This window comes from Taurulus bubalis, assembly GCF_910589615.1.
Source record: "Taurulus bubalis genome assembly, chromosome: 8".
In the NCBI taxonomy this organism is placed as follows: domain Eukaryota; kingdom Metazoa; phylum Chordata; class Actinopteri; order Perciformes; family Cottidae; genus Taurulus; species Taurulus bubalis.
In genome coordinates, this window is record NC_136596.1 from 20,265,263 (window position 1) to 20,290,064 (window position 24,802).

At 41.6% G+C, this 24,802-nt stretch overlaps 2 protein-coding genes across 2 annotated transcripts in view; one reads left to right on the forward strand and one right to left on the reverse strand.

Moving 5' to 3' along the window:
* Positions 1 to 281: 281 nt before the first annotated feature.
* Positions 282 to 7,205, forward strand: atosb (atos homolog b; the record flags this gene model as incomplete). Its single annotated transcript, XM_079221783.1, has 7 exons — positions 282 to 1,469; positions 3,315 to 3,373; positions 3,776 to 3,875; positions 4,502 to 4,660; positions 5,294 to 5,362; positions 5,558 to 5,763; positions 5,946 to 7,205. 7 exons carry the CDS (start codon positions 282 to 284, stop codon positions 6,097 to 6,099), a joined length of 1,935 nt encoding a protein of 644 aa, XP_079077909.1. The 3' UTR covers positions 6,100 to 7,205.
* Positions 7,206 to 10,025: 2,820 nt separating this feature from the next.
* The window catches only part of naaladl1 (N-acetylated alpha-linked acidic dipeptidase like 1), a gene marked incomplete at both ends in the record, with an annotated part of 39,535 nt that continues 24,758 nt past the window's right edge, over positions 10,026 to 24,802 (reverse strand). The window contains 15 exons of the mRNA XM_079221910.1: positions 10,026 to 10,203; positions 10,944 to 11,036; positions 11,148 to 11,235; positions 11,591 to 11,764; positions 11,983 to 12,064; positions 12,753 to 12,846; positions 13,428 to 13,519; positions 13,617 to 13,684; positions 13,923 to 13,986; positions 14,298 to 14,383; positions 14,465 to 14,584; positions 14,728 to 14,813; positions 15,091 to 15,195; positions 15,295 to 15,388; positions 15,602 to 15,794. Of these exons, the coding sequence (XP_079078036.1) occupies positions 10,026 to 10,203; positions 10,944 to 11,036; positions 11,148 to 11,235; positions 11,591 to 11,764; positions 11,983 to 12,064; positions 12,753 to 12,846; positions 13,428 to 13,519; positions 13,617 to 13,684; positions 13,923 to 13,986; positions 14,298 to 14,383; positions 14,465 to 14,584; positions 14,728 to 14,813; positions 15,091 to 15,195; positions 15,295 to 15,388; positions 15,602 to 15,794 (1,617 nt within the window). The remainder of the gene's footprint in view (positions 10,204 to 10,943; positions 11,037 to 11,147; positions 11,236 to 11,590; positions 11,765 to 11,982; positions 12,065 to 12,752; positions 12,847 to 13,427; positions 13,520 to 13,616; positions 13,685 to 13,922; positions 13,987 to 14,297; positions 14,384 to 14,464; positions 14,585 to 14,727; positions 14,814 to 15,090; positions 15,196 to 15,294; positions 15,389 to 15,601; positions 15,795 to 24,802) is intronic.

Here is a 24,802-nt window from a genome sequence, read left to right on the forward strand (position 1 = left end):
CATTAAATGTTCTAACATCATTGTTGACAATGTCGTCTTCACTCGTATAGTCATTATTGATTTATTCATTGAAATCTCTCCTGAATAGTAATTCAGTATGTTGTTCCTTTCAGGTGCTGTGCGGCTCAGCTTCCTACTTCACACTGCTTGACAGCACCCCAGCAGGAAGAGTAGGACTTCCTATTCCTGTGAAACATCTTCCTTTGCCTACTGGCACTTGTGAGGACCTACTTGACCCTGTTGCAAGTTAGTCAAGACTCTTATCCTCCTGCAGAGAAACCATGCGGCACATTCACGTGGAGTTGGCCCGCAAAAAGGCTCCATTAGAGCTTCCGGCCCAGGAGGGGGACCTGCCTCCACCTACAGCCCGAACACAGGGCTTAGACCCTGGTGTCAGACCTGGGGCGCCCAGGCACTTTGGCCAGGAGGAGTTGCGCCTCCAAAAGGTCTACCAGCTTTCTATTTTCTCCCAGTTGGGGGGGTTTTCTACCTCCACAGAAACCCACACTGATACCCAACAGAGGCCTGTCCGGTTGGGCGCGAAAAGAGGGCTAGAGGAGCCACAATTGACTCATAAACGCCCCCACCTGGGGGACTTCGCAGACAATGAGGCGTTGGAGGGAGGGGTGCTGTGTGGGCCAGCCCCGGCTCAAGGTATTGGGATGGGGTTACCGATTGGGCCTGGTTCTGTATACTCTTGCACACAGATGGAGCACAGAGACTCTGAGGGTGGACTGTCCCCCAGGTCTCCACCCCTCTCACCAAGCCACAACCCCTCTCGACGCCCAACTCAGCACAATCATGACAGGCCCATTCCTGATGTATTTGCTCCACTCTCACCTAAATCACCCCCAATGTGTGACCCGCATGGACATCTCTGTGACCAGGGCCATTCCCTCGGTAGCTCAGGCAGGACTGAACCACCTAACGGGGGCCACACACCCACCTACTCACTAGGTAGCCCTGCAAATGAGAGTTGTGTTAATGGCTCATCTGGAGGCCAGCCCAGCCCCCACATATATGAAATGTCCATGTATGAGACTCCAAACCCTGCTAGTCCCACCAGCCCTCCAGGCCCTTTCTCCCCCCCACACCACACAGAACTGCAGGAGCCAGGGGAGGCAACCGAATGGGAAGTTGGACTTGAATCCTCCCCACCTGAGCGAAGTGCTACCCAGGCTGCCACCTCCTCCTCCTCCTCCTCCAATGGCCTGGCTTCCTGGGAGAAAACTCCAAGTAGTAATGGCCACCATCTATCCTCTGGAGGCCACTGGCCAGCCAAAAAGCGTTTGCTGTCGCCGAGCGACACAGGGGAGTCATGCTCAGAAGACGAGGGCCCCTCCACATCCAAAAGAAGCAGGCTGTCATTGTTGGCTCCGGGACTTGGCCCGGCCTCATGTCGCAGCACTGATGCTAAAGCTGCCCCTTACTGGAACCACCTGCTTCCCTCTGCATGGGACCGGCCTAAGGTCAGCACACTCACATCCTTCTGACTTCAAAATTTTCTTTTGAGTAATTTAATTTACCCAAACAACTGCATCAGCCTACAGTTCAAAATAAGATCCTAGCTAATAGTGAATGTCAGCAGTTATGCAACTTGACTGTAATTACAGACAGTAGCACGCTTAGCTACTTCACAAGCCAGCTTAGCACACAATGTACAGCGGTAAACTGATAAATTGCAGTCAAAGAAGAGACCGAATTTGACACATACTTAGCACATTTGGGGACAGAAATGCAGTTAACTTACTGCTCCGCAGTAGTGATGAATCTCCAATTGCAAAAGTCTGAAATATATAGATAAAACTAAAATTCCTACGATTGTAATATTTGTCCTATCATAAAGTACCTGAAAGAAGCAAGTTTGAGTTGAGGAATACGGTTTATTTCTCGCCTTTAAAAAAAAAAAAAAAAAACCTGAAGCTTTAGGTGACTTTATGGCAGCACACAAAAAAACAGCATGTGCACATTTGCATGCAAATGCCATGCTTTTAGACCAAACACATTTGGACTACTATATGCAGAGGCTTTGAATACAGAATAAGGAATTGCCGTTGAAAGTCAGTGGTTGATGGTAAGACAACTGTGAGCCTTGACAGTCCTGGAAAAGAGTCTGAGTCATAAATAAAAATAAGCTAAGAGAACGAGTAAATGTGAAAGAGTGAAGTGATGGGAGGCTCATTATCACGCCATGCTGGAACAGGCTGAGTAGCTCGAGAATAAAGCCCATTGAGGGAGGGTCCATTGTTCCCCCACATGAGTGTGCTGTGTCTCTCTCTCATATACACACACACACACACACACACACACACACACACACACACACACACACACACACACACACACACACGTGCACGCACACACATGTACATAGATCCTGCTAAAAAAAAGGGTTCTGGAAGTGAATTTTTACATTGGGGGGGCAGAAAGAGGTGTGTGTGTGTGTGTGTGTGCGTGTGCGTGTGCGTGTGCGTGTGCGTGTGTGTGTGTGTGTGTGTGTGTGTGTGTGTGCAAATGGTGACAATAGGTTTCACTAGGTGGGTTTCATACATTGGTGTCCTCATTGTGACTAGAGGTGTTTAGAGTATGTGTGTGTGTGTGTGTGTGTGGGAAGCACAGAGAGAAACAGATGTAAGAAAGACTTGTGGAAACAAATTACGGGCAGAGAGGAAAGTGAAAGGAAGAGAAGAGAAGCAAGGCTAAACTGTCACAAGTGATATTTCAGTAAATAAAGGTTAGGAGAAAGCTATTCAAGAGGCACAGAAAGGGGCGACAGGAGGATATTCTAAAATGCCATCCGTGGTTTTGGTTGAGTGTGACGATGAGACGACAAGCTGACAAAGAACTCTGAGCTCTGTAGAGAGCCAGTGTAACCACAGGTTGGCTGATGCCAATAAGCTAACCATGAGTAAAAGGTTTGCTGTGGGCAAATGGCTAGCAGGGAGCATAGGTTTGGGTACTGACAAGCCTTCTGACAGTTGGGTGGCCTTTAAGATGAAAGGCAGCCTGGAAATGGGGAATGTTTATGCGTGTGATGCCACAACCAAAAGTCAGTGCTCCGTAAGTAAGAGAACACCTGAAATATACAATTACAACATATACATTATTCTCGCTGAAACACTAACACAATCATTTTGTCTTTATTCAAGTATCTTACTGTATTTTATTTGTGTGTATTGAGAACTTTAGTTCTTTTAAAATGTCAAGCAAGTTACTTATTTGTGATTTAGCTAAAGGCTGACATAAATCTGGACATTCAAAGAGAAAAACGACTCATAATTTCGTATTTATTTTTTTGCCCTCTTTTTGTACAGACGCCCACAGACTGCACAAGATCAGGAAGACGGCTTAAAAGTGGACTGCGGCTGAAAAGGTGAGTGCTCCATTATATTTACAGGGAAGTTGTATAATTCAATTCCAAATAACAACATAAAAAAGGGATGAAGAAAATTAAGATACTGGTACTACTACTGATTAAGAAAACATTATTTAAACTTCAACATGTGCATGCTTAGAGTTCAAGGACACGCACACACGTGTATAGATGAGATCACTTCAATGTCAGTTAGATTGACGGCAGCAAAGTCAACACAGGGAAAGAAGCTGAGAGTTAGTGTAGGTTGTTTGTTATTCTGAATTTAAGGTTTTCTTTTTTGTCTGTTCTTGAATATTCAGAAACACTCAGACGCACATGACATGTTGGTGGAGACAACATGTAATCTGAACCGCCACTAACCAACAGTCTGTTCTGTGTGTTTCTTGTGGTAATTTTCAGTCGGCAGCTGCGCAGCGGCAGACGCACAGATTCCGGCCGCTCCACACGTTCCAGTTGGCCCTCATCTTCAATCAGCAGATCCCTACTCTGCAACTTTGAGGTACACATTATTTTAATCATTTCAGGAGACGCAAGCATAAACTGAATATAAGAAGTGGACATGTCCCTGTGACGTGACCAATTGGTTTGTGGACTATCGTTTTCAAGCCTCGTTTTCAGCATTTAGGTGTCACCATCTCAGTGTTTGGCAGTCGCCATCTTGGCTTTTTGTAACCAGAAATGACGTGAGAGTAGAGCTAATCGGAGCATTATAAGGATAAATGCAGACAATAAGCTAATGCCAAAATGACATGGTTACCATATCTATGATATTTGCTTTACTCCTTTGTGTAGATCATTTTAGGACAGTGGATAGTTATATATTGGCATTAAAAACTGTTAACAATATAATAATGTTTTCATGCTTTCAAAAGAGCCTCCTCTTAGCTCAAATTGTTGTTGGATCTGCAGATGCACATTTTATTACTGTGTTGAACACTCCTTTGGTTTTAATGAAAATGTTTTTATGGATTTCACAGTCCAAGGGTGTTTTTTCTGATTCTTTGACCAAACTTGACTCAGTGCTGCAATAAATACTCATGTCTTTAATGAAACTGGTGGTTTACAATACAAAGAGTTTTAAAAGGCTCCTGTTAACTATCTACTCTCTTCTCTTGTATGTTCCAGGAATCCATCTTGAAGGGACGATTCTCCCCGTCAGGTCAGATCGAGGGCTTCGCGGCGGAGATCGGTGCTAGCGGCTCTTATTGTCCACAGCACGCCACCCTGCCGGTGCAGGTTACATACTACGACATCTCAGAGCACAGCGCACCCTCACCCTTCCTGGTCAGTGTGTGTGTGTGTGTGTGTGTGTGTGTGTGTGTGTGTGTGTGTGTGCGTGTGCGTGTGCGCGTGTGTTCTCGCTGCAAGATGTTGTGTGGTTGTGTAACTGGTACACAAACAATAAACCTAGCACAAAAACAACACTGTATCACCAAGTACTTAGCAAGGTACAAACGGCATTAATGTGTGAACAACTTTAGTCCTGATTACAAGAGGTCTTTAACTGCACTAAACCATTTTCACTTCCTTAGCTTCATGCCTCGTGTTAACCTTGGGTTTTTGTGTATAAAAGTGTCATTCAATATTATATGTAGCTGCCTTTGTAACTACAGCATAATGGGAGTTATTTTGGAATTAGTCTGCTTTCATTTTAGTTTTTTTTTCTGTGCGTTTGGTGGTTTTGATGAGGAATTAGTTGTACATGCAAAACCTGATGTGATTCAGTGGCTCAAACCAGAAATTAAAATTACGATTGTAATACTGCTGCTCCCTAAAAGTTAGATTTTAGCACATTTCTTCTTATCTCAGATCCTAAAGATTACAGCTATTCAAATGTACAAAATAATTTGTTATTGTGCAATCACAGTGATTGAGGACATTTAATCAGTGCTGGGTCTCGGTCTCTCTCCCTCACAGGGGGTGATATCTCTCGAGCCTCTTGGAAAGAAAGGATACAGCATACCCAAAGCAGGGACCATTCAAGTGGTACGTTTGTCTTTTCTTTCATCCTCATCTCATTCTTTGTTCGATTAAACCCAGGTTGCCTATATCTTATTTGTGTTACCACAATGTTTAATATGATGTGAAAAATAACCTCTTGTACACATACTTTAAAACCACTGCCAGCTGTCTTGTTTTTGCTGCTTGAAATGCTGACCTTGGTCTGACATCTGTTCTCAGACCTTATTTAATCCCAACAAAACTGTGGTGAAGATGTTCCTGGTGACCTACAACTTCGGCGACATGCCCGTTAATCACATGACCTTTCTGCGCCACCGTATCTTCTTGATGCCCGTCGAGGAAGGGGTTGAGGGGAAGGACGAGGCATCTCCAGGGGGCAAAGTGCCAGACAGGAAGAAGATTCTCTGCTACCTGATACATCTCAGGTATGAATGAGATTTCAAGTGTTTGCGTTGCTTTTTATAGCTGAAGTCTTGTTAACACTTAACTTAAAATGACTAGCTTGTGTCGGAATGTCTGGAAACGTACCATTAGATTGCACTAACAACATGAAAGTCATAGTTAGCATAGTTTTGCTCACACTTTTTTTTGGTTCTGGCTTTCTCAGATTCCAGAGCTCCAAATCTGGGAAGATCTACTTGCACAATGATATCCGGCTGCTATTCTCCCGCAAATCCATCGAAGTGGACACAGGGATCCCTTATGAGCTGAAATCTTTCACCGAGGTGCCAAGAAACCCTAAATACTCCCCCCGCGTGTGACCCTTGTTGGCCCTTTGACCCTCCCCAACCGCCAATGCAGCACCTCCTGTGCTTCCTAAAGAGGAGGGACGGAAACAGACTGCTAGAATGATGGACACAAAACTTGATGAGACTTGATGAGACACGCCACATGCCCACGACACATGATACAGTGTTGTAGTAAATGTGCTCCTTTTATGCATTTATTGTCCATTGAAATTTAACAGTCAAAAGAAATTGGTGATAGAAAATGTCACGAACCAAACATGGCATTCCTTGTAACTTCCATTCATTGAAAATGAAAAATAATTTAGAAAAAACTGTTTAAAAGCAGTTCAGCATACATGCAGTCAAAAGCAGGACTTTTACTACACTGTTATCTGTACAAAAAAGAAACGCACAAACACCGACACATGCACACACAGCACATATGACACACGTCACAGCTGAAACACTTCTGGTGGTGACTCTCTGAGTTCAGTGTTAACATGCATGCCTTGTGACTTAAACACCTGGATTTTCCTCTAGTGCCGTATCACACTGTCCTTCACTCTGCCTGCAGTTCCAACCGCCTCATCGGACAAATAATTCACATGTCCCTTATTGTGAGGTGAAGAAAATGATCAACCCCTCCCCCACTTCTCCCCCACTTGCACACTTTCTGACCAGCAGAGAGGAGATGAGCAGAGACACAAACACTAGTGAAAGCGAAGGCTGAAACGGAATAGGCCATCTTGATCGGTGTCTCATCATTCAACATATGATAGAAAACACTGATATGATTTGACCAAACTCAGGACACTTGTTGAAGAATACATTTCTCTTCTTACCATTTCACCAATCATACAGACTGCTGTGAGCTATGAGGGTCGTACCACATCATGAAAAACAGGGGAATCCAGTTCATTTTATGTAGTCAGACTGAGGGACACTGTGCCGTTTCCTTTTTTTTATTTTTTTTATTCTGTTCAGAACAGTCTGACGTTGGAACAGAAAATGGAGGAAAAAAAGCTGTAGTATTTTTAATTTATGTTTTCGCAAATGTCTTAATAAGAAATATGCTGCACAAAGTAGAGTGTGTTTTTTCAGCCGGACGAGCTTTCTCTCTGGAGGGGAGAGCAGAGAAAGTGGAGGATTAGAAATAGGAGGAGGGAGGGATGATGCGGGTGGGAAGGGTGGTGGGGTATTTAATATGGGAAAAAATGTCTATGTATATTTAAAAGAATAAACTCTGCGACTGGCGAGTAGCACCTGTCTTTGTTGTTCTTTTTGATTGACAAACATCGTGGAATATTTGACAAAATCAGTTCACAAGAAAGTAAGTTCTATCAAGCTTCAATACGTTGCTTATTTACAGTACACCTTTTAATAAAAGCAAATTAGAGGCCAATGTTTATTACTAGAAACAGACCCAGGATTCTGATACCTATGATGGAAGGCTCTATTAAACTCACAATATTACAACACTATATTTTCCCATTACATACCACATGCAATGTATCACACTAAAATAAAGCAGCTGGTCACAAAAGTAAGCCAGATTTTTATATTCTTGCAGATTGTTTAGAAATCAGCAAGAGAGGAACCTTTAAACTATAAAGCACTTCCTCCCCCGTCTTCTACTGCGCCACTGAAAATGCTCATTGCCAATGAAAAGACAGACCTTGGTTGTTCTGGGCAGTTCTGCAAAATATAAATGTCAAACTGTGTGAATGTCAAGTACAGCATTGCTAAAAAAAGAATCCATCCTCTGTAAATATTCCCCAGCTTAAAATACAGAGGAACATCTATATATGTCTCGCCAACAAAATGGCCAGTCATTCCTGCAATGCACTGAAATATGGATTACAGCCTGGTCCTGAACTAATGGGGTCATTGTATTTTGTGCAACATCCAAAAGATGGTTTCCAGGATGATATCGTTTTTAACATACAGTGGGTAGACAAAATCACTAAAACACTGAAAATACTGCTAAATGTGGAATTTATATAAGCACATGTCCATGATATCCCTGCCACTGACTTAACCCATATAGTCTGTTCCACTTTGTTTGACTAGTAAAAATACATGTGTGTGAGTTATACACCTGCAGCTTGTCTCTACAGCTATGTTAAGTGTCTTGTGTTGCTTTTAATGCATATTTGTGTTGCTTTTAATGCATATTTGTGTTGCTTTTAATGCATATTTGAAATGCTTCTAAGTGGTATTTACCTGCATTTGACCTACCTTTGTAACATTGTTTATAATTTAAGAAGAACCAAGAACCTAAGGAGTCCATCTTATTTCAGAGAATAAAGGTTACAGGATTAAAAAATAAATCACCTCGCCCATCCACACAAACAGTTTGTATTTATTACACCCCAGTGCTCCCTCCAAGGTGTGTTTCTGCAGTGGCTGGAGGGGCTTAGATGGGAGTGACTTACACTAAACGTTAACCAGAGAGGAAGTGGCAGGATAAAGCCAACAGTCCCTGACAGACCTGTGTTTACAGGGGAGCCTGAACAGGAAAGAAAGTAGAGAAAGACCCATGTAGGCAGATAGTTTTCACACTTCTTCTTTCCCATCTCTCTCCCTTGTTTTGTTTATTTCTTTCTTTACACTTCATTTTTTACTATACATAATTTTCCCAGGCTCGACAGCATTATTGACATTATTTTGGTGAGATTGATCTGGGAAATGAATTACCTTTTCCAGATGGCCGATTTGACTGGGTTTGTAGGCACTAATGTCCCTCAGTTTTTGTGATATAGACAAATGTAATCCCAAATTCGGACTAGTTCCATAGGACTGCCTCAAAGCATTTTCTGACCCCTGGTGGCAAGTGCCTATATTGCACATCCACATCCAGGCCTGGAGTAGATCAGCAGACTGTAACAGGATGCAATGGAGGCCCATAGAAAACATGCAAGATTAGGTGTAGTCAGTCAGTTCAAGATGTGCTCATTTTGCAGCTTTGATATAGATGATTTAGCTTCTTTGGAGCTCTGATAGTCCCTGCATGTTGCTGTGAACACTTACATATCAAAGTGGTCTTGATCCATTCAATGTATAAAGGAAAAAAGTAAAATTACATTGCATTGCATCTTTCTGCTATAATAGCTCTGTGGTGCCCGTCTGCTTTCCTTATTCACAGACGGTCTGATGGCTCGGGGGTACGGCTGTTTACTATTCCTGTCAGATGAAATAGTTTGGGCACACATTCATGATGTAAATGTCTGAATAATTGAAGTCCTCATCCCTCATTGAATGTGACTCATTCTTGCTCAAGCAGAAATGTTTGATCTTTGAAAGAAAGAAAAAAAGACTACCATTGTTCTCTGTCAAGAACCTATACATGTTAATTCTGAAAAAAATAAATAGGTCTTTGCCACGAGAAAAGAAAACTTTTCGGACATCACCAAAAATGTATGAGCTGGTCGTTAATTTTCTAAAGAAACCAACGATCACTTTCTTCTTTTAGAAATACATGACAAGACAATGGATTGTACTGTGTTTTTATTGAGGTGGATATCTGTGTCTCTTATGTCATTAGCGATCATTGTCTCAACATTTGCCTTTTCTTAATTATTGTTCTTGTTGTACTTACTGTTGTTCACACAATGTGGAAAGTATTACACAGGTACTTCTGTAGTGTAAGCAAATTTGAACAGTTGGTGTGCACATGAAAATAAACTAGAACTGTATTAACAGTGGTTCATCTGAAGTGAAGAGCTGTAATAATGAATGCATCATTCTAAAATATTCTAATCCTGTGACGAAGATAGAAGACACCATTCATGTCGCTATTTGGAAATGAGCTTTGCTCATTTGTTACTAAATGCCCTCACTTTATATCATCCATAATCTCATCATGGCCAAGCTGTTCAGTGCTCATTGGCTGCAGTTCCCCGTTCAAAAAAAATAAATCCCATAGCGAGGACAGTTCCCTACTCCTTCCTCCGCTTCGTCTATATGACGTCAACCAGTGTGTGGGCAGCGCCCTCGATGGCCTGGCTCAGGACTGACAGGTGGTAGTGCACTTTGTCCCAGGCGCTGGATTGTCCTGATGACTCAGCGCTGGCATAGGCATCAGCCAGACCCGGGAAGGTTGGCTTACCGGCACTACTTGAGGCCCAAATAACATGTCTGCGTGAGTTACAGGGGAGAAAAAAAGAGTGATAAAACAATGATAAGCAGCGGAACAATTGAAATGAGCTGAGTCATAATGAGGTGGTTGTTTGCTACAATTATCCCGAATGTGGCACTGGAAGAGGAGCGTAAGAGAAGGTCACAGAGAGGAAAAGATTTGTAGAGAGGAGGAGCTCTGCAATCCCTAAACAATGCAGCATCATATGCAGCATAAACAAAACGTATACAAGTTTATTGTGAGGAAAAATGCTTTATTTAGCTACAACCATTTGAGCATGCTCACACGGAGGATTTAAAGTACACGCCATTTACTTGAACCCTTTTTTATTGTGTCTCCAGGATCATTACTCTCTGACTTCCCTGCTCGTCTCACCAGCTTCTTACTCTAACCCTGAGCTACCACACCAGCCACACTCACTCATCTGCCTGCCCTTCTCCGCTCAACCTCACACCATCCTCATCTTGGTTCCCACAAGAAATCCTCCATTTACTCCCGACACTGTGGTTGGGTCCACCAAAGAGGTTTTCATAAAAAACAATGGCTTTTACCAGGGTAATTATAAATAAGCAGTGGGCCTTTACAGGGCCCGTATTCCTGCTACTATCATATACCTTATGGCCATCAAGTACAGTGCACTCAGCAAACTACACATGGCAGCTTCTTTAGATTTTGCATGCAGCACCAGAAAGCAACATGAACTGCTTAGGGCTTTTAGACTGACACGTCATCATCTTACCTGTATGCATATTTATCTGGGAAGGCCAGAGGGTCCAAGAAGGCTCGGTCCAGCAGCATGAGCTGGTCATTGATCCTTCTGACCTTCAGAGGTCTAAGAGAAGAGAGACAGAGAAAGACAGAGACACAGAGAGAGAGGTTGGCCCGACATTTGTTTCTACTTGGACGGCAAAGGAGATACAAATATGTAAGTTTGTGCTCTTACGTTTCATTTGCCAGGTCGGAACTGTGAATCACCTGGTCCAAATGGGTAGCCGCACTGCGAAAGCTGGCCACTGCGTATTTGAGTGGTTCTGAAACAAGAAACAGATCAGCTGTGCAGCTTCCCGGCGAAGACGTCACCCTCTCTAATCCTCTGTGACTGTTGGAGAAACTGATGCTGCTTCTGCCGTTTGTTCTGTTCTTAAGTGCAGCCTGCAGACACTTTCTATAAGCACTTGTGTCTTTGTGTTTTTCCTCAGACATAGACCATTTTGGTTCACGTCAGAGACATTGCCAACCTCAGGTCAAACGAATGGAGGCAATGCAGTAAGTCAAATGATTATTGCAGCGTCTTTGGCTCCAAATAGAAACAATGAAGTTTCTGTGTGTTGTGTATTGCAATATTCCCCTGTGTCACTCAAGCATCTTTAACTGTCCTGTTCTTACCCATGGAGATAGCCCTAGCTTGCAGTTTTTGCTGATATAGGGTGACTGCTGTGTTTAGGTAGTCCTCCAGAATCTCTGCGTAGTCACTGCAGTTTAATGGCAACACCAGGCTGTCGGCCAGTCGGATCAGAACGTTTCCTGCTGTCCTGGCAATGGCCTGGTGACTGAAGAATCCTGAGAGGAGGAAGTAGTAGCATGAAATGTTATACAAGATACATTGTTGGTAAATGTTTTGCTGTCTTTCCAGTTGTCAAATTTGACAACATAAGACGGAAAAACTGAGTAGAAACAAAAGGTGTTTTGTTAAATATGCCAAATTTGTGCATGACATAACATAAAATAAAGCATTATCTTTAGTACTGAAACAAAAAGTATGTGACATCACTGCTCACCAGGATCAATGAACTTTGAAGCATAGTCAAAGGTGTCGTATGCCGTGTGGTACGCTGGGTATATCCGAGCATTCGTTTTACTCTGTATGAAGAAAAATAACCATAGATCCAGTTGGCAGGGAGGAGGATTGGTTCTTGGAACCAATGAAGAGTTCCAATACATGTCAGCAGAAAAATAATAAACACGGCTTTTATTTGTGACCACAGATTGAAGATATTTGTAGTGCTTGTTGCTACTGCATATTTAGGTGGCAAAATCAAACTGCAATACAGGTAGGTCCTGTTCTGTTTTAATTGTTTCCACTTTTCAGTTATTGTCCGTCTTAATTTGGAATGCTCACCTCTCTTCTTGTTTCAGAAATCTTCACTTCCTGCTCTCAAGTGTTTCCTGACTATGCGATTGCCACCTGATTAATTTCACCTGCCTTATTAGTTTCACCTGTCCCTCTTAAAGCTTCCTCGTATTTAGTCATTGTGCTCTCCTTGTATGTGGCCAGTTTGTCTGAGCTCTGGTTGTATCATACCAGCATTCAACCCTGTTTCTGTATTTGTGGACTTATTTTTTTATCAACGGTTTGATACCCTTGCCTGTTATTTGGACGAAACACCCGTACCCTGTCTTCATTTACACTTTTTCATTCACTGCCTTGTGTCGTCTGCTTTTTAGTCCTTTGTCTGTTGGCTTCAGTCTGATACAAGGTTTATACAACCTACATACAACACTGACAAAAATCTATTGCAGTAAGTCAAAGGCAGCGAGTCTTGCATACCCTGTCGTATGTGTACGAAATGTCCATGGAAGTGATTCCCAGGTAATGGACAAAGGCAGCGTAATCACTCCCTGCTCCTGACAAGTATCCCACCCTGTCAAATAAAGACAAGAAACATCTTGTATTGAGTGCATGAGAAACCTGAGATTCCTGTGGGTACACATACGGTATACTTGATCGTGTTCAAGATACAAATCCCCTAACGATGCAGAGAAAAGGGTACATACTGCGTGGAGGGTACAAAGGCATTTTCAATGCAATGATTTGTTTAATGCTTAAAAAGACAAAACTAAAGAATGTGGGTTTATCTACTGAGGTGCTGCCTGTTCAATAATAGTATTGTATCCCATGCTTCTTTATAGCTGCAAACTATTAGATCCACACATTTACACGTATGCAGTAATACTATAACTGTGTTGGACAATCACAGGTCCAATTACCGCTGATTAGCTAGCTCTCTACTGAAGAGCATTGTGATGCCCAAGGTGGGTTCATGTTTCTCAATCACTCTGATCCAGGATTTTAACAGTTAAACAACTGACCTTATTGTTTCAAATTCCCAATCACAAGACAAAACCTATCCACTTAATATTATGGATAAAGCTCCTTGGACTAGATAAACAACAGGTGAAATTCAAGGTGTGAGAAGATTAGAGAGGTGTAACTGTGCATTACTTGGGAATGAGTCCATGGGCCGAGCTCGTCCTGTTGGCATATCGAATCCAGTTGTCGTACACAGATGTGGAGTCCAGTCCAGGTGCATCAACCTATAGGGAACAAAAACACTATAATGTGACAGGTTCCTGGTTAAGTTGAAATGCTAGAGAGAAACTAATTAACATGTAAGTTTTTGTAAGTGCTCACTTGTTTTGCGGCTTTGAAGATGGCGTTCTGAAGTGATGGCATCCCAGAAGCCCTGAGAGTGGCGTTGGCTGCGAAGTAGAAGATGAATGTCTTCATGCATTAAACATGTTGTACCAGAAAATAATACACGTCTCTCAACTAGACAACTAGATAGCAAATTTGCTCATTGTTTGGAGAGCATTTTTGATATTTTTTCCAATTATATTGACTGCATCTGTTCATGTGAAACCAAGGACGAAGACTATAACAAGGAATTCAATATTTTCTTATTTACTCCTGACAGGTAGTACAGCAGGAGCTTCTTACCAAAAACAGCTATGTCCACATTGATATAAGCAACAGTTCGCTCACTGAGCTTGGTGAAGTATTGCTGGAGAAAAGACAAGAACAAGGTCATATTTGTCACTGTACACAAGTTTATGAGCAACACTTAAAGCAAATCTAAATCATGGAATAATGGTACATTTTGTGAAACAGTTGAACAAGTAATGAGTAAACAACTCAGAAAAATGTAATTTGTTATACAGGAAGGTCCATCTAAAGTTTCCTAACATTAGCCACCATTAGCTACCGGTCATACCAGGCCAAGAAAGGTTGTATCAGTATGTTCAATTGAGAAGTAGAGTGTTCTATTGCTCGTGAACGCATGAACATACTCCTTGGTGGATTAATCGTAAATACCTCTGTGTATTCTGCAGACCCAATTAGGCCAAACTCCTCCGCTCCCCAACTTCCAAAAATAATGGACCTGCGAGGCCTCCATTTGCCTAAAATTAAGAGAGATTAAAATTGTATCCAGCAATATAAACAAAACATGTAGTCTTTCATTAAGCTATGATTGCCCTCACCCTTCTTCACCATCATTCCCAGTACTCTGGTTAATTCCAGCATAACCGACGTCCCACTGCTTGGGTCGATGGCACCATGGACCCAACTGTCCCTGTGGTTCCCATAGATCACATACCTGTCTGTGAACACACACACACACACACACACACACACACACACACACACACACACACACACACACACACACACATAGAGCAGAGTAATTACAATTTGCAAATAGATGTTATAAAATGGCTATTTTGGACTTGGTCAGCAGTCTGACCTGGCTCAACACTCCCTCTGATAACTCCCATCACATTGGAGGAGTTCTTCAACTCTTCGTGGTTGAAGATGGCCAGTTTCACATCACTGGAAAAATTCAGAAGTATCAAGCAACAAGAAATTGAAACAAAATAATATTCCACTGCAAAACTGCTGTGTCATCTTTAACAAGAAAAAAAGATTTTACTGAAACATTCTAGTATTTCATTGAAAATTAGATATTTGCCATCCTTAGCCTAAACAGATATGTGAAGTAAAAATGAACAGTTTGATGATGTTTCTTTTATAATTTAAACAGGTGCATTGCTTAATAATTCTCCAAGATCATCTTTAAATGCAGCTAATGCTTGAATTTGTTGACTACCTGTTGTTGAAAGCAGATGTTGGTTTGAACCCTGGACCGCCAAAGTTGTAGGTACAGTTGAACGCTCCTTGCCATGAAGCTAGAGCTGCTGTTCCACCTAGCTCACTGAAATGACCAATGGAAACACAGAAGTCAGAATGAATTCATAACCAAACCCATTTTGGAACGTATTAATCCCACAAGCAGATTTGTCTCATCACAAACCAGATTAGTCTGTAGGCATCCTCAAATCCGATTGGTTGAATTGGAATGGGAGGGATCCCAGTGATGTCCTTGGCTGGAATTCTGTAGGTTTCCTCTGCAAAATAATGTATGATTTTGAAGAATTTATTGAAAAGTTAAATATCAAAACAAAAATAATTGATATGACAAGATTGTATCTGTGTATGTCTCTTGGAAGCTGTGGTAAAAGTCCCTCTCTGGATTGTATTGGAGTCAAAGTAGAATAAACACACAATAAAAAAAAAGGAAAAAACGATTGTGTACCATTTTTACACAAGTCCCTGGTTACCTTTGGCAGCCAGGTAGGGTGTGAGCATGTCTCCATATTGACCGTTAAAAGAACCTCTCTCCACACCAGACGGTGGCATGTACCAGGAGTGAGGATAAGTCTCATTGCTGTCCGACATGAGACCATCGTTGATGTCCAGAGGGTCTGTGTAGACAAGCACACCAATGACTCCGTAGGGTGCTGCATTGATGGCCTGAATGAGACACACATGACATTTGATTAACAACATGATTCATTGATTTACACATTTTAATACACTTATTTTAACCGCAATTTCCACCTGGAAGAAAAAAGGTTTGGAACACACTCCCAAGATTATCGGTACAAATACAGAATGAAATCCTTGCTGTCGTTTTTTTTTTAATGATGGCCGTTCAACTGTGACACCACTCTGTATCAATGCCTTGCCCATGTCTTTATTTTTGGGCATTTTTGTTCAGAGTATGGCAACAACTATGGGACCAGGAGACGAGGGGGAGACACCTACATTCAATTCAGAACAAAGTGAACAGTGTAAGATACAGGGGAGGAAACAGGAGAGAAGAAGTTTCAATGTCAAGATTAAGAATTGGAAACAGCAATCTACGCAGCACATTACACGTGATAGGGAAGCATCCAACCGGTCTTTGTGAACACTGCCACCAGAGAGTATACAACATGTTATCACCACCTGTACTAGACACAGCTCAGAAAGGAGGGGCATGCTTGGAGAAATGGAAAGACAAGGAATGAAAGGAAGAGAGCTAAGTAATATACTAGAGTGGGGATCTAGTAAACTGGGAAGAAGGTGCTTGACAAACATTTTGCGAGCAACAGGACTGATGGGGAAAGTCTAGTAGTTGGGAACCGGAAGACGGCAGTAATGCAACAAAAAGGATGCAAGCTGCCGTTAAACACCACAGAAGAAGAAGAAGTAGCAGAAGAAGAAGAAGAAGAAGAACTCGCTTCTGTCGGACGTTTGACAGTGTGGAATCCAGCGGAAGTAAACAACACGAGCCGTTAGCCGTTCAGTTAGCGGGGAAACGATATTGTTGTCGTTGCGGAGGTAAAACAACAATGTCGTCAGTTGAGTATTTGAGAGAGTTTGTCAACGAGCGACTATCAGCTGCTGCTGAGGAAATATTCAGAGTTTTTAAAACAACTATCTTTGAGTACCAGGAAGAGGTTGACCGTCAGCGCAGACTGTTGGACATCGTTTGGAAACCTGAAATAAAGCTACACAGGATAGGTGTGTGAAATGTAATCATTATAATTTCACTACAGAGAGGAATTCAATGTAATGTTTTACTGCAATTATTACTGCAGTCACGTGAATTCATACAGATGGTAGACAGCAGATGAGAACAGGTTGGTACAGTGAGGTGAGAATAGTTCAGCTTTTTTGCCACGATGGAATACGATATAACTTAATTGAGTCATCTATTTCGTGTCGACGTTTTTATTTAATTATTCACGGAATGTTAACGTTATATAACCAGAACATTGTGCTTGTTCTTAATATTATATTGCAAACTTAAGCAACTCTCTCCAGTGTGAGGAAAGAAGATTGAAATTGGTTCACCCAATTGTACGATCATGTCCTCGTCCACTGTCGGGATAGCCGGTGTGCTGAATGCCTGGTTTCATGTGAATGCACTGTTGGCATTTTCTTCTTTACCATCACAGTTGTACCTCATGCCTTTTGTTCTCTGTCCCTCCAGAGCACTCACTGCAACATGTCTGTAAGGAGGAGGAGGAGGAGGAGGAGGAGGAGGTTCTCTGTGAGCAGCAGCTCTGTATTCAGGAGAGGAGCTCCAGTCTGGACCAAGAGGACCCAGAGCCTCCACAGATTAAAGAGGAACAGGAGGAACTCTGCAGCAGTCAGGAGGGAGAGCAGCTTGAGCTGAAGCAGGAGACTGAGACCTTCATGTTGACTCCTACTTGTGAGGAAAGGGACCACAGTGAACCAGAACCAACAGTTGACCACCAGCTCCTCTTTTACATCTCTCATGTAGCTGAGAGCCCAGATCAGAAAGGAAGTGAGCATGAAGACTTTGAATCAACCAGAAATGTAGAGCCAGAACCAAAGAAAATACATCACAAAAATAGAAGTCACTGTGACAACGTGAACTTGTTAAAGATTCGCCGTACTACGCAAACAAGTAACGCACCTTTCCAATGTGACACGTGTGGTAAAGCTTTCAAGTTCAGGTCGTATTTGTATATACACCTGAGAACACACACAGGTAAGAAGCCATTTTGTTGCAACGACTGTGGAAAAGATTTTTCATGTAGTTGTGGCTTGATGGTCCACATGAGGACACACACAGGTGAGAAACCATTTTCTTGCAAAACATGTGGAAAGGATTTTCGATGTAGTGGTCACTTGTCACGCCACATGAGGACATACAGGTGAGAAGTCACATTCTTGCAACGACTGTGGGAAACAATTCAGTCAGACATCAACATTGAAGGCTCATATAAGAATCCACACAAATGAGAAGCCAAATTCTTGCAAAAAATGTGAAAATATGTTGGATGTAATAGTAACTTGTTGGTTCACATAAGAAGAGCCCACACTGGGGAGAAGCCGTACCTCTGCAAGATCTGAGGGAAAACATACTTTGATGCGTCTCAATTGGCAAGACATATAAGATTGCATACAGACAAGTAGCCTCATATTTACAAAATACAAAAAAGATAATTCAGTTCTCGAGTTCAGTTTGTGCAAATATTTGACACTCTTTGTTTTTAGAATACACTTCAGTAATATGAGTGGAATGTGAACACTGTTGAGGCTGAGAAACCCTCTCTCTGTATTGTTGAGTCAGTAATGTTGTCATTACAATTAGACAACTTCTGTTTTTTGACTACCTCATTTAATATTTTCATGTATTTTGTAATTGGGTCAACTTGATAAAATTATCGTTGTTTTGGATTTTAGAGGTGATCCACAGACAAATTGTAGGTGGTGTGCTATGTGGTGCTGTCAAAGAATCAGCCGAAGCAATTGTAAAGAAAAGTGAATGAAAAGTCAGGATCGGTGCTCGAAGGGAAGTGTGCAGCAAAATGCAGTTGTGTTTTTTTTACCTCATGTATGTATCTGATAATAAAACTTTGAGGTGATGAGTACCAGATCCACACTGAGGTCTAAAGCTTTAAGTATATGTTCATCAAGGCTGCTCATGTGTCTCACTGACATCAAGAGTAAAAGTAGTCATAGTGAAGAACAGTTATTTTACGAGTGTTAAGTTATACCATGCAAGAGGTGTTCTAATGTTGCAGCTCACCGACTGCAGATTGTTAATTTTATGATTCATTCCCGTAGATGATGGATACGATAGTTTGATCAGTGGGGCGGCCTCATGTTGAACAAGCTGTGGTTATATGTAACTGCATGTACTCAAATACTGTAATGACGTACAACTTTGTCCTCGGATTCCACACGAAATCTTGAACATTAGTTTTTTTTATTTCAATAAATGTAGGTTATTTTTACTTTGATTCTTTCTACTTTACTACATTTTACAGACAAATATTGTACTTTTTGTAGACAACTACCTTTGTTCAACCACAAAGGTTATTTTGTTTATTAAGCTTTTTACAAACAAAAATTGATAGTGCCTTCAATATCATTTCTTGTTAAACAGTCACATCAGTGTGAAAAATGGTAAAAATTAAATAGCTCCACCTCAACAGACCCACTCTTGTAGCTACAGGCCCATAGCTTTGACTTCTCTCTTATGGTGGATGGTGAGGGTTATAGACTTGCATGTTTTTTTTAATACAACACAAGGCTGTGTAGGACATAAGAAATATGGTGAAAATATGTGATATTTCAAACTCCTGTACACTAGGCAGCAGCATGCACCTGCTAGCAGTTTGATTTCAACAGTCAAGCGATTTAAACCGAGAGAAGACGCATTAATATCAAGTTATCCAAAGCAGAGGGAAAGAGCATCATCAGGAAAAAATATCATCAGAGTATGGCAACAACTGTGGGACCGGGAGACGAGGGGGAGACACCTACATTCAATTCAGAATAAAGTGAACAGTGTAAGATACAGGGGAGGAAACAGGAGAGAAGAAGTTTCAATGTCAAAATAAAAAATTGGATACAACAATCTACGCAGCACATTACACGTGATAGGGAAGCATCAACCGGTCTTTGTGAACACTGCCACCAGAAAGTGTACAACATGTTATCACCACCTGTACTAGACACAGCTCAGAAAGGAGGGGCATGCTGGGAGAAATGGAAAGACAGGAATGAAAGGAAGAGAGATAAGTAATATACTAGAGTGGGGATCTAGTAAACACCACAGAAGAAGTAGTAGAAGAAGAATAACTCTCTTCTGTCGGACGTTTGACAGTGTGGAATCCAGCGGAAGTAATCAACACGAGCCGTTAGCTGGAAAACGATATTGTTGTCGTTGCGGAGGTAAAACAACAATGTCGTCAGTTGAGTATTTGAGAGTTTGTCAAGGAGCGACTATCTGCTGCTGCTGAGGAAATATTCAGAGTTTTTAAAACAACTATCTTTGAGTACCAGGAAGAGGTTGACCGTCAGCGCAGACTGTTGGACATCGTTTGGAAACCTGAAATAAAGCTACACAGGATAGGTGTGTGAAATTTAATCATTTTAGTTCCACTACAGAGAGGAATTCAATGTAATGTACTGGTATTAATTATTACTGCAGTCACGTGGATTCATGCAGATGGTAGACAGCAGATGAGAACAGGTTGGTACAATGAGGTGAAGCAGCCAGAGAACACTTCACGGTACACTTGCCGTCCAAAGTTAAAATAGTTCAACTTTTTGCTACAGTGGAATAAGATATATTTGAGTCATCAATTTCGTGTCTACGGTTTTATTTAATTATTCATGTTGTTAACATTGTGAATGAATGTTAACATTATATAGCCAGAACATTGTGCTTGCTCTTAATATTCTCTCCAGTGTGAGGGAAGAAGAAAAGTTAAAATATTTTATCCAATACTGATGTTGGTATTCTCCTCCGAGTTCACCCAACTGTACCATCCTGTCCTCGTCCACTGTCAGGATAGCCGGTGTGCTGAATGCCTGGTTTCATGTGAATGCACTGTTGGCATTTTCTTCTTTACCATCACAGTTGTACCTCATGCCTTTTGTTCTCTGTCCCTCCAGAGCACTCACTGCAACATGTCTGTAAGGAGGAGGAGGAGGAGGAGGAGGTTCTCTGTGAGCAGCAGCTCTGTATTCAGGAGAGGAGCTCCAGTCTGGACCAAGAGGACCCAGAGCCTCCACAGATTAAAGAGGAACAGGAGGAACTCTGCAGCAGTCAGGAGGGAGAGCAGCTTGAGCTGAAGCAGGAGACTGAGACCTTCATGTTGACTCCTACTTGTGAGGAAGCGGACCACAGTGAACCAGAACCAACAGTTGACCACCAGCTCCTCTCTTGCATCTCTCATGTAGCTGAGAGCCCAGATCAGAAAGGAAGTGAGCATGAAGACTTTGAATCAACCAGAAATGTAGAGCCAGAACCAAAGAAAAGACATCACAAAAATAGAAGTCACTGTGACGATGGGAACTTGTTAAAGATTCGCCGTACTACTCAAACAGGTAAAGCACCTTTCCAATGTGACATGTGTGGTAAAGCTTTCAAGTTCAGGTCTTATTTGTATGTACACATGAGAACACACACAGGTGAGAAGCCGTATTCTTGCAACTACTGTGGGAAACAATTCAGTCGGATATCAACATTGAATGCTCATATAAGAATCCACACAGGTGAGAAGCTATTTTGTTGCAACGACTGTGGGAAACAATTCAGTTTGACATCAGCATTGAAGGCTCATATAAGAATTCACACAAATGAGAAGCCGTATTCTTGCAAAACATGTGAAAAAGATTTTCGATATAGTAGTCACTTGATGGTCCACATGAGGACACACACAGGCGAGAAGCCATTTTCTTGTAAAACATGTGGAAAAGCTTTTCGATATAGTAGTGAGTTGATGGTCCACATGAGGACACACACAGGTGAGAAGCCATTTTCGTGCAAAACATGTGGAAAGGATTTTGGACGTAATCGTAACTTGTTGCTTCACATAAAAAGAGTTCACACTGGGGAGAAGCCGTACCTCTGCAAGACCTGAGGGAAAACATACTTTGATGCGTCTCAATTGGCAAGACATAAGATTTCATACAGACAAGTAGCCTCGGATTTGCAAATAAACATAAAAGATAATTCAGTTCTCGAGTTCAGTTCGTGCAAATGTTTGACACTTTGTTTTTAGAATACACTTCAGTAATATGAGTGAAATGTGAACACTGTTGAGGCTGAGAAACCCTCTCTCTGTATTGTTGAGTCAGTAATGTTGTCATTACAATTAGACAACTTCTGTTTTTTGACTACCTCATTTAATATTTTCATGTATTTTGTAATTGCGTCAACTTGATAAAATTATTGTTGTTTTTGATTTTAGAGGTAACCCACAGACAAATTGTAGGTGGTGTGCTACTTGGTGCTGTCAAAGAATCAGCCGAAGCAATTGTAAATTAAAGTGAATGAAAAGTAAGGATCAGTGCTCAAAGGGATTTGCCGTTTTAAAATTGTATTTACAAAGTTATGTTACACAGGTATTGCACCACCTCAGTCGTTTGTGAACTCCGATGTTTAGGGTGATAAACTCTGGAGTTTTTTGGGGATCAGTTAGGTTGTCATCCTGCTAATTAGTCGCCTCTTTTTTTTTCTTTTTTTTTTGCAACATTTAATTTTGTATTTTTCTTTTGCATCAACTTGATATACTTCATGTTGTTTGGATTTTAAGAGGTGACACACTAACATTAATCGTAGATGATGTTCTACATAGTGTTGTCAATAAATCAGCATAATCAGTGCCCAAAGGGGCGTTGGCTACACAATACATGTTTGTGATCTAATGTTTGGGGCATGATGGACAGTTTGGGGTTTTGGTGCAGTCAGCAGCGATCCGTGTGTTGTACTGGACCGTTGTGGTGAAGAAGGAGCTGAGCTGGGAACATCTCAAGGTTCTCCAGTAGGAGCTGGAAACTGTTGCTGGGGAGAGGAACACCAGTAATACCTAGCCTGCTGCCCGCAATCCAAAATAAGTGGATTAAAGTGGATGGATATACTGGATGGATATTTTATTAAAAAGTTAGACAATTTACTTGCATGATTTCACTATTAAGATAATCTGAGGTTGTTTCATGTGTTCCTTCATTTGGAGTCATTGTTAGCTTTATATAAAGAAATGTATTTTTGAATCTTGTGACATAATCAATATTCTGGAATTGCAGGCCTATTGTGCAGCACATTAAAGTATGAATAAAAAAATGTAAACATAGTTTTCTGTTTTCAGTCACATTGCTTTTCTCCACCTTTTCACAATCTCAATAAAAGCCGTGAAAGATTAGAGGCGTTCACTGTATTGATGACCTTTGCCAAAGCACTCAAAGCTCATTAGCAACTGCCACTTGGTACGGAGGTTTTGTCTCCGGGACGGATTGTCTCTGCCTCTCCCAAATCTCTCACCAAAACTAGTCACAACTTCTGCATCACCATTGACAACTCCACTCTGTCTCCCTCCCCACACATCCGCAACCTCGGAGTCATGTAGGAGGCTCCCTCCTACCTCACCGACCTGCTCCACCACCACACTCCATCCCGTCAGCTCCGCTCCTCTGATGCCAACCTCCTGTCCACCCCCCATAGGAACAAGCACCGGACATGGGGTGACAGAGCCCTCTCCATAGCGGCCCCGTCCCTCTGGAACTCTCTCCCCAAACTCATCCAAGACTGCACTGACCTTTCCATATTCAAATCACAAATCAAAACCCACCTCTTCAGAACTGCTTTTAATGTGAGACTGTGCTCTATGTTCTTATTGTTTTCATTTATTTAATTTGTTTTATTGTATAGCTTTTAGGATGATTTAAAAATGTTGTGTAAAGTGTCTTTGAGTACCATGAAAAGCGCAATATAAATTAAATGCATTATTATTATTATCTACTTTACTACCATACATTTTACAGGCAAATATTGTACTTTTTGTAGACAACTACCTTTATTTAACCACGAAGGTTACTTTGTTTATTAAGCTATTTAAAAAAAAATGGATAGTGCCTTCCATAGTATTTCTTGTTAAACTATACATCAGTGGGAAAAATGGTAAAAATGAAATAGCTCCACCTCAACAGACCCACTCTTGTAGCTACAGGCCCATAGCTTTGACTTTTCTCTTATGGTGGATGGTGAGGGTTATAGACTTGCATGTTATTTTTAATACAACACAAGGCTGTGTAGGACATAAGAAGTATGGTAAAAATATGTGATATTTCAAACTCCTGTACACTAGGCAGCAGCATGCACCTGCTAGCAGTTTGATATCCACAGTCAAGCGATTTAAACCGAGAGAAGACGCATTGATATCAAGTTATCCAAAGCAGAGGGAAAGAGCATCATCAGGAAAAAATATCATCAGAGTATGGCAACAACTGTGGGATCAGGAGACGAGGGGGAGACACCTACATTCAATTCAGAATAAAATGAACAGTGTAAGATACAGGGTAGGAAACAGGAGAGAAGAAGTTTCAATGTCGAAATAAAAAATTGGATACAGCAATCTACGCAGCACATTACACGTGATAGGGAAGCATCCAACCGGTCTTTGTGAACACTGCCACCAGAAAGTGTACAACATGTTATCACCACCTGTACTAGACACAGCTCAGAAAGGAGGGGCATGCTGGGAGAAATGGAAAGATAAGGCATGAAATATGACTGCACGCCTGTACATGGTTCCAATACCATCATCAAGTTTGCAGACGACACAACGGTGGTGGGCCTCATCATTAACAACGATGAGTCGGCCTACAGGGAGGAGGTCCGGCACCTGGCGGGTGGTGCGCCAACAACAACCTGACCCTCAACACCAAAAAGACCAAGGAGCTCATTGTGGACTTCAGGAAGACAAAGCGCTGCACACACTCCCCCATCCATATCAATGGAACGGAGGTTGAGCTTAACTCTGCATCACGGTGACAGCCCCCATCTCATCACCACTACCAACCCCTCTCCCTTACTAACACCAGACACCTTCCCATATGTATGTATGTGTATGTGTGTATGTATGTATGTATGACATGTGTGTGTGTGTATATATATATATATATATATATATATATATATATATATATATATATATATATATATATAT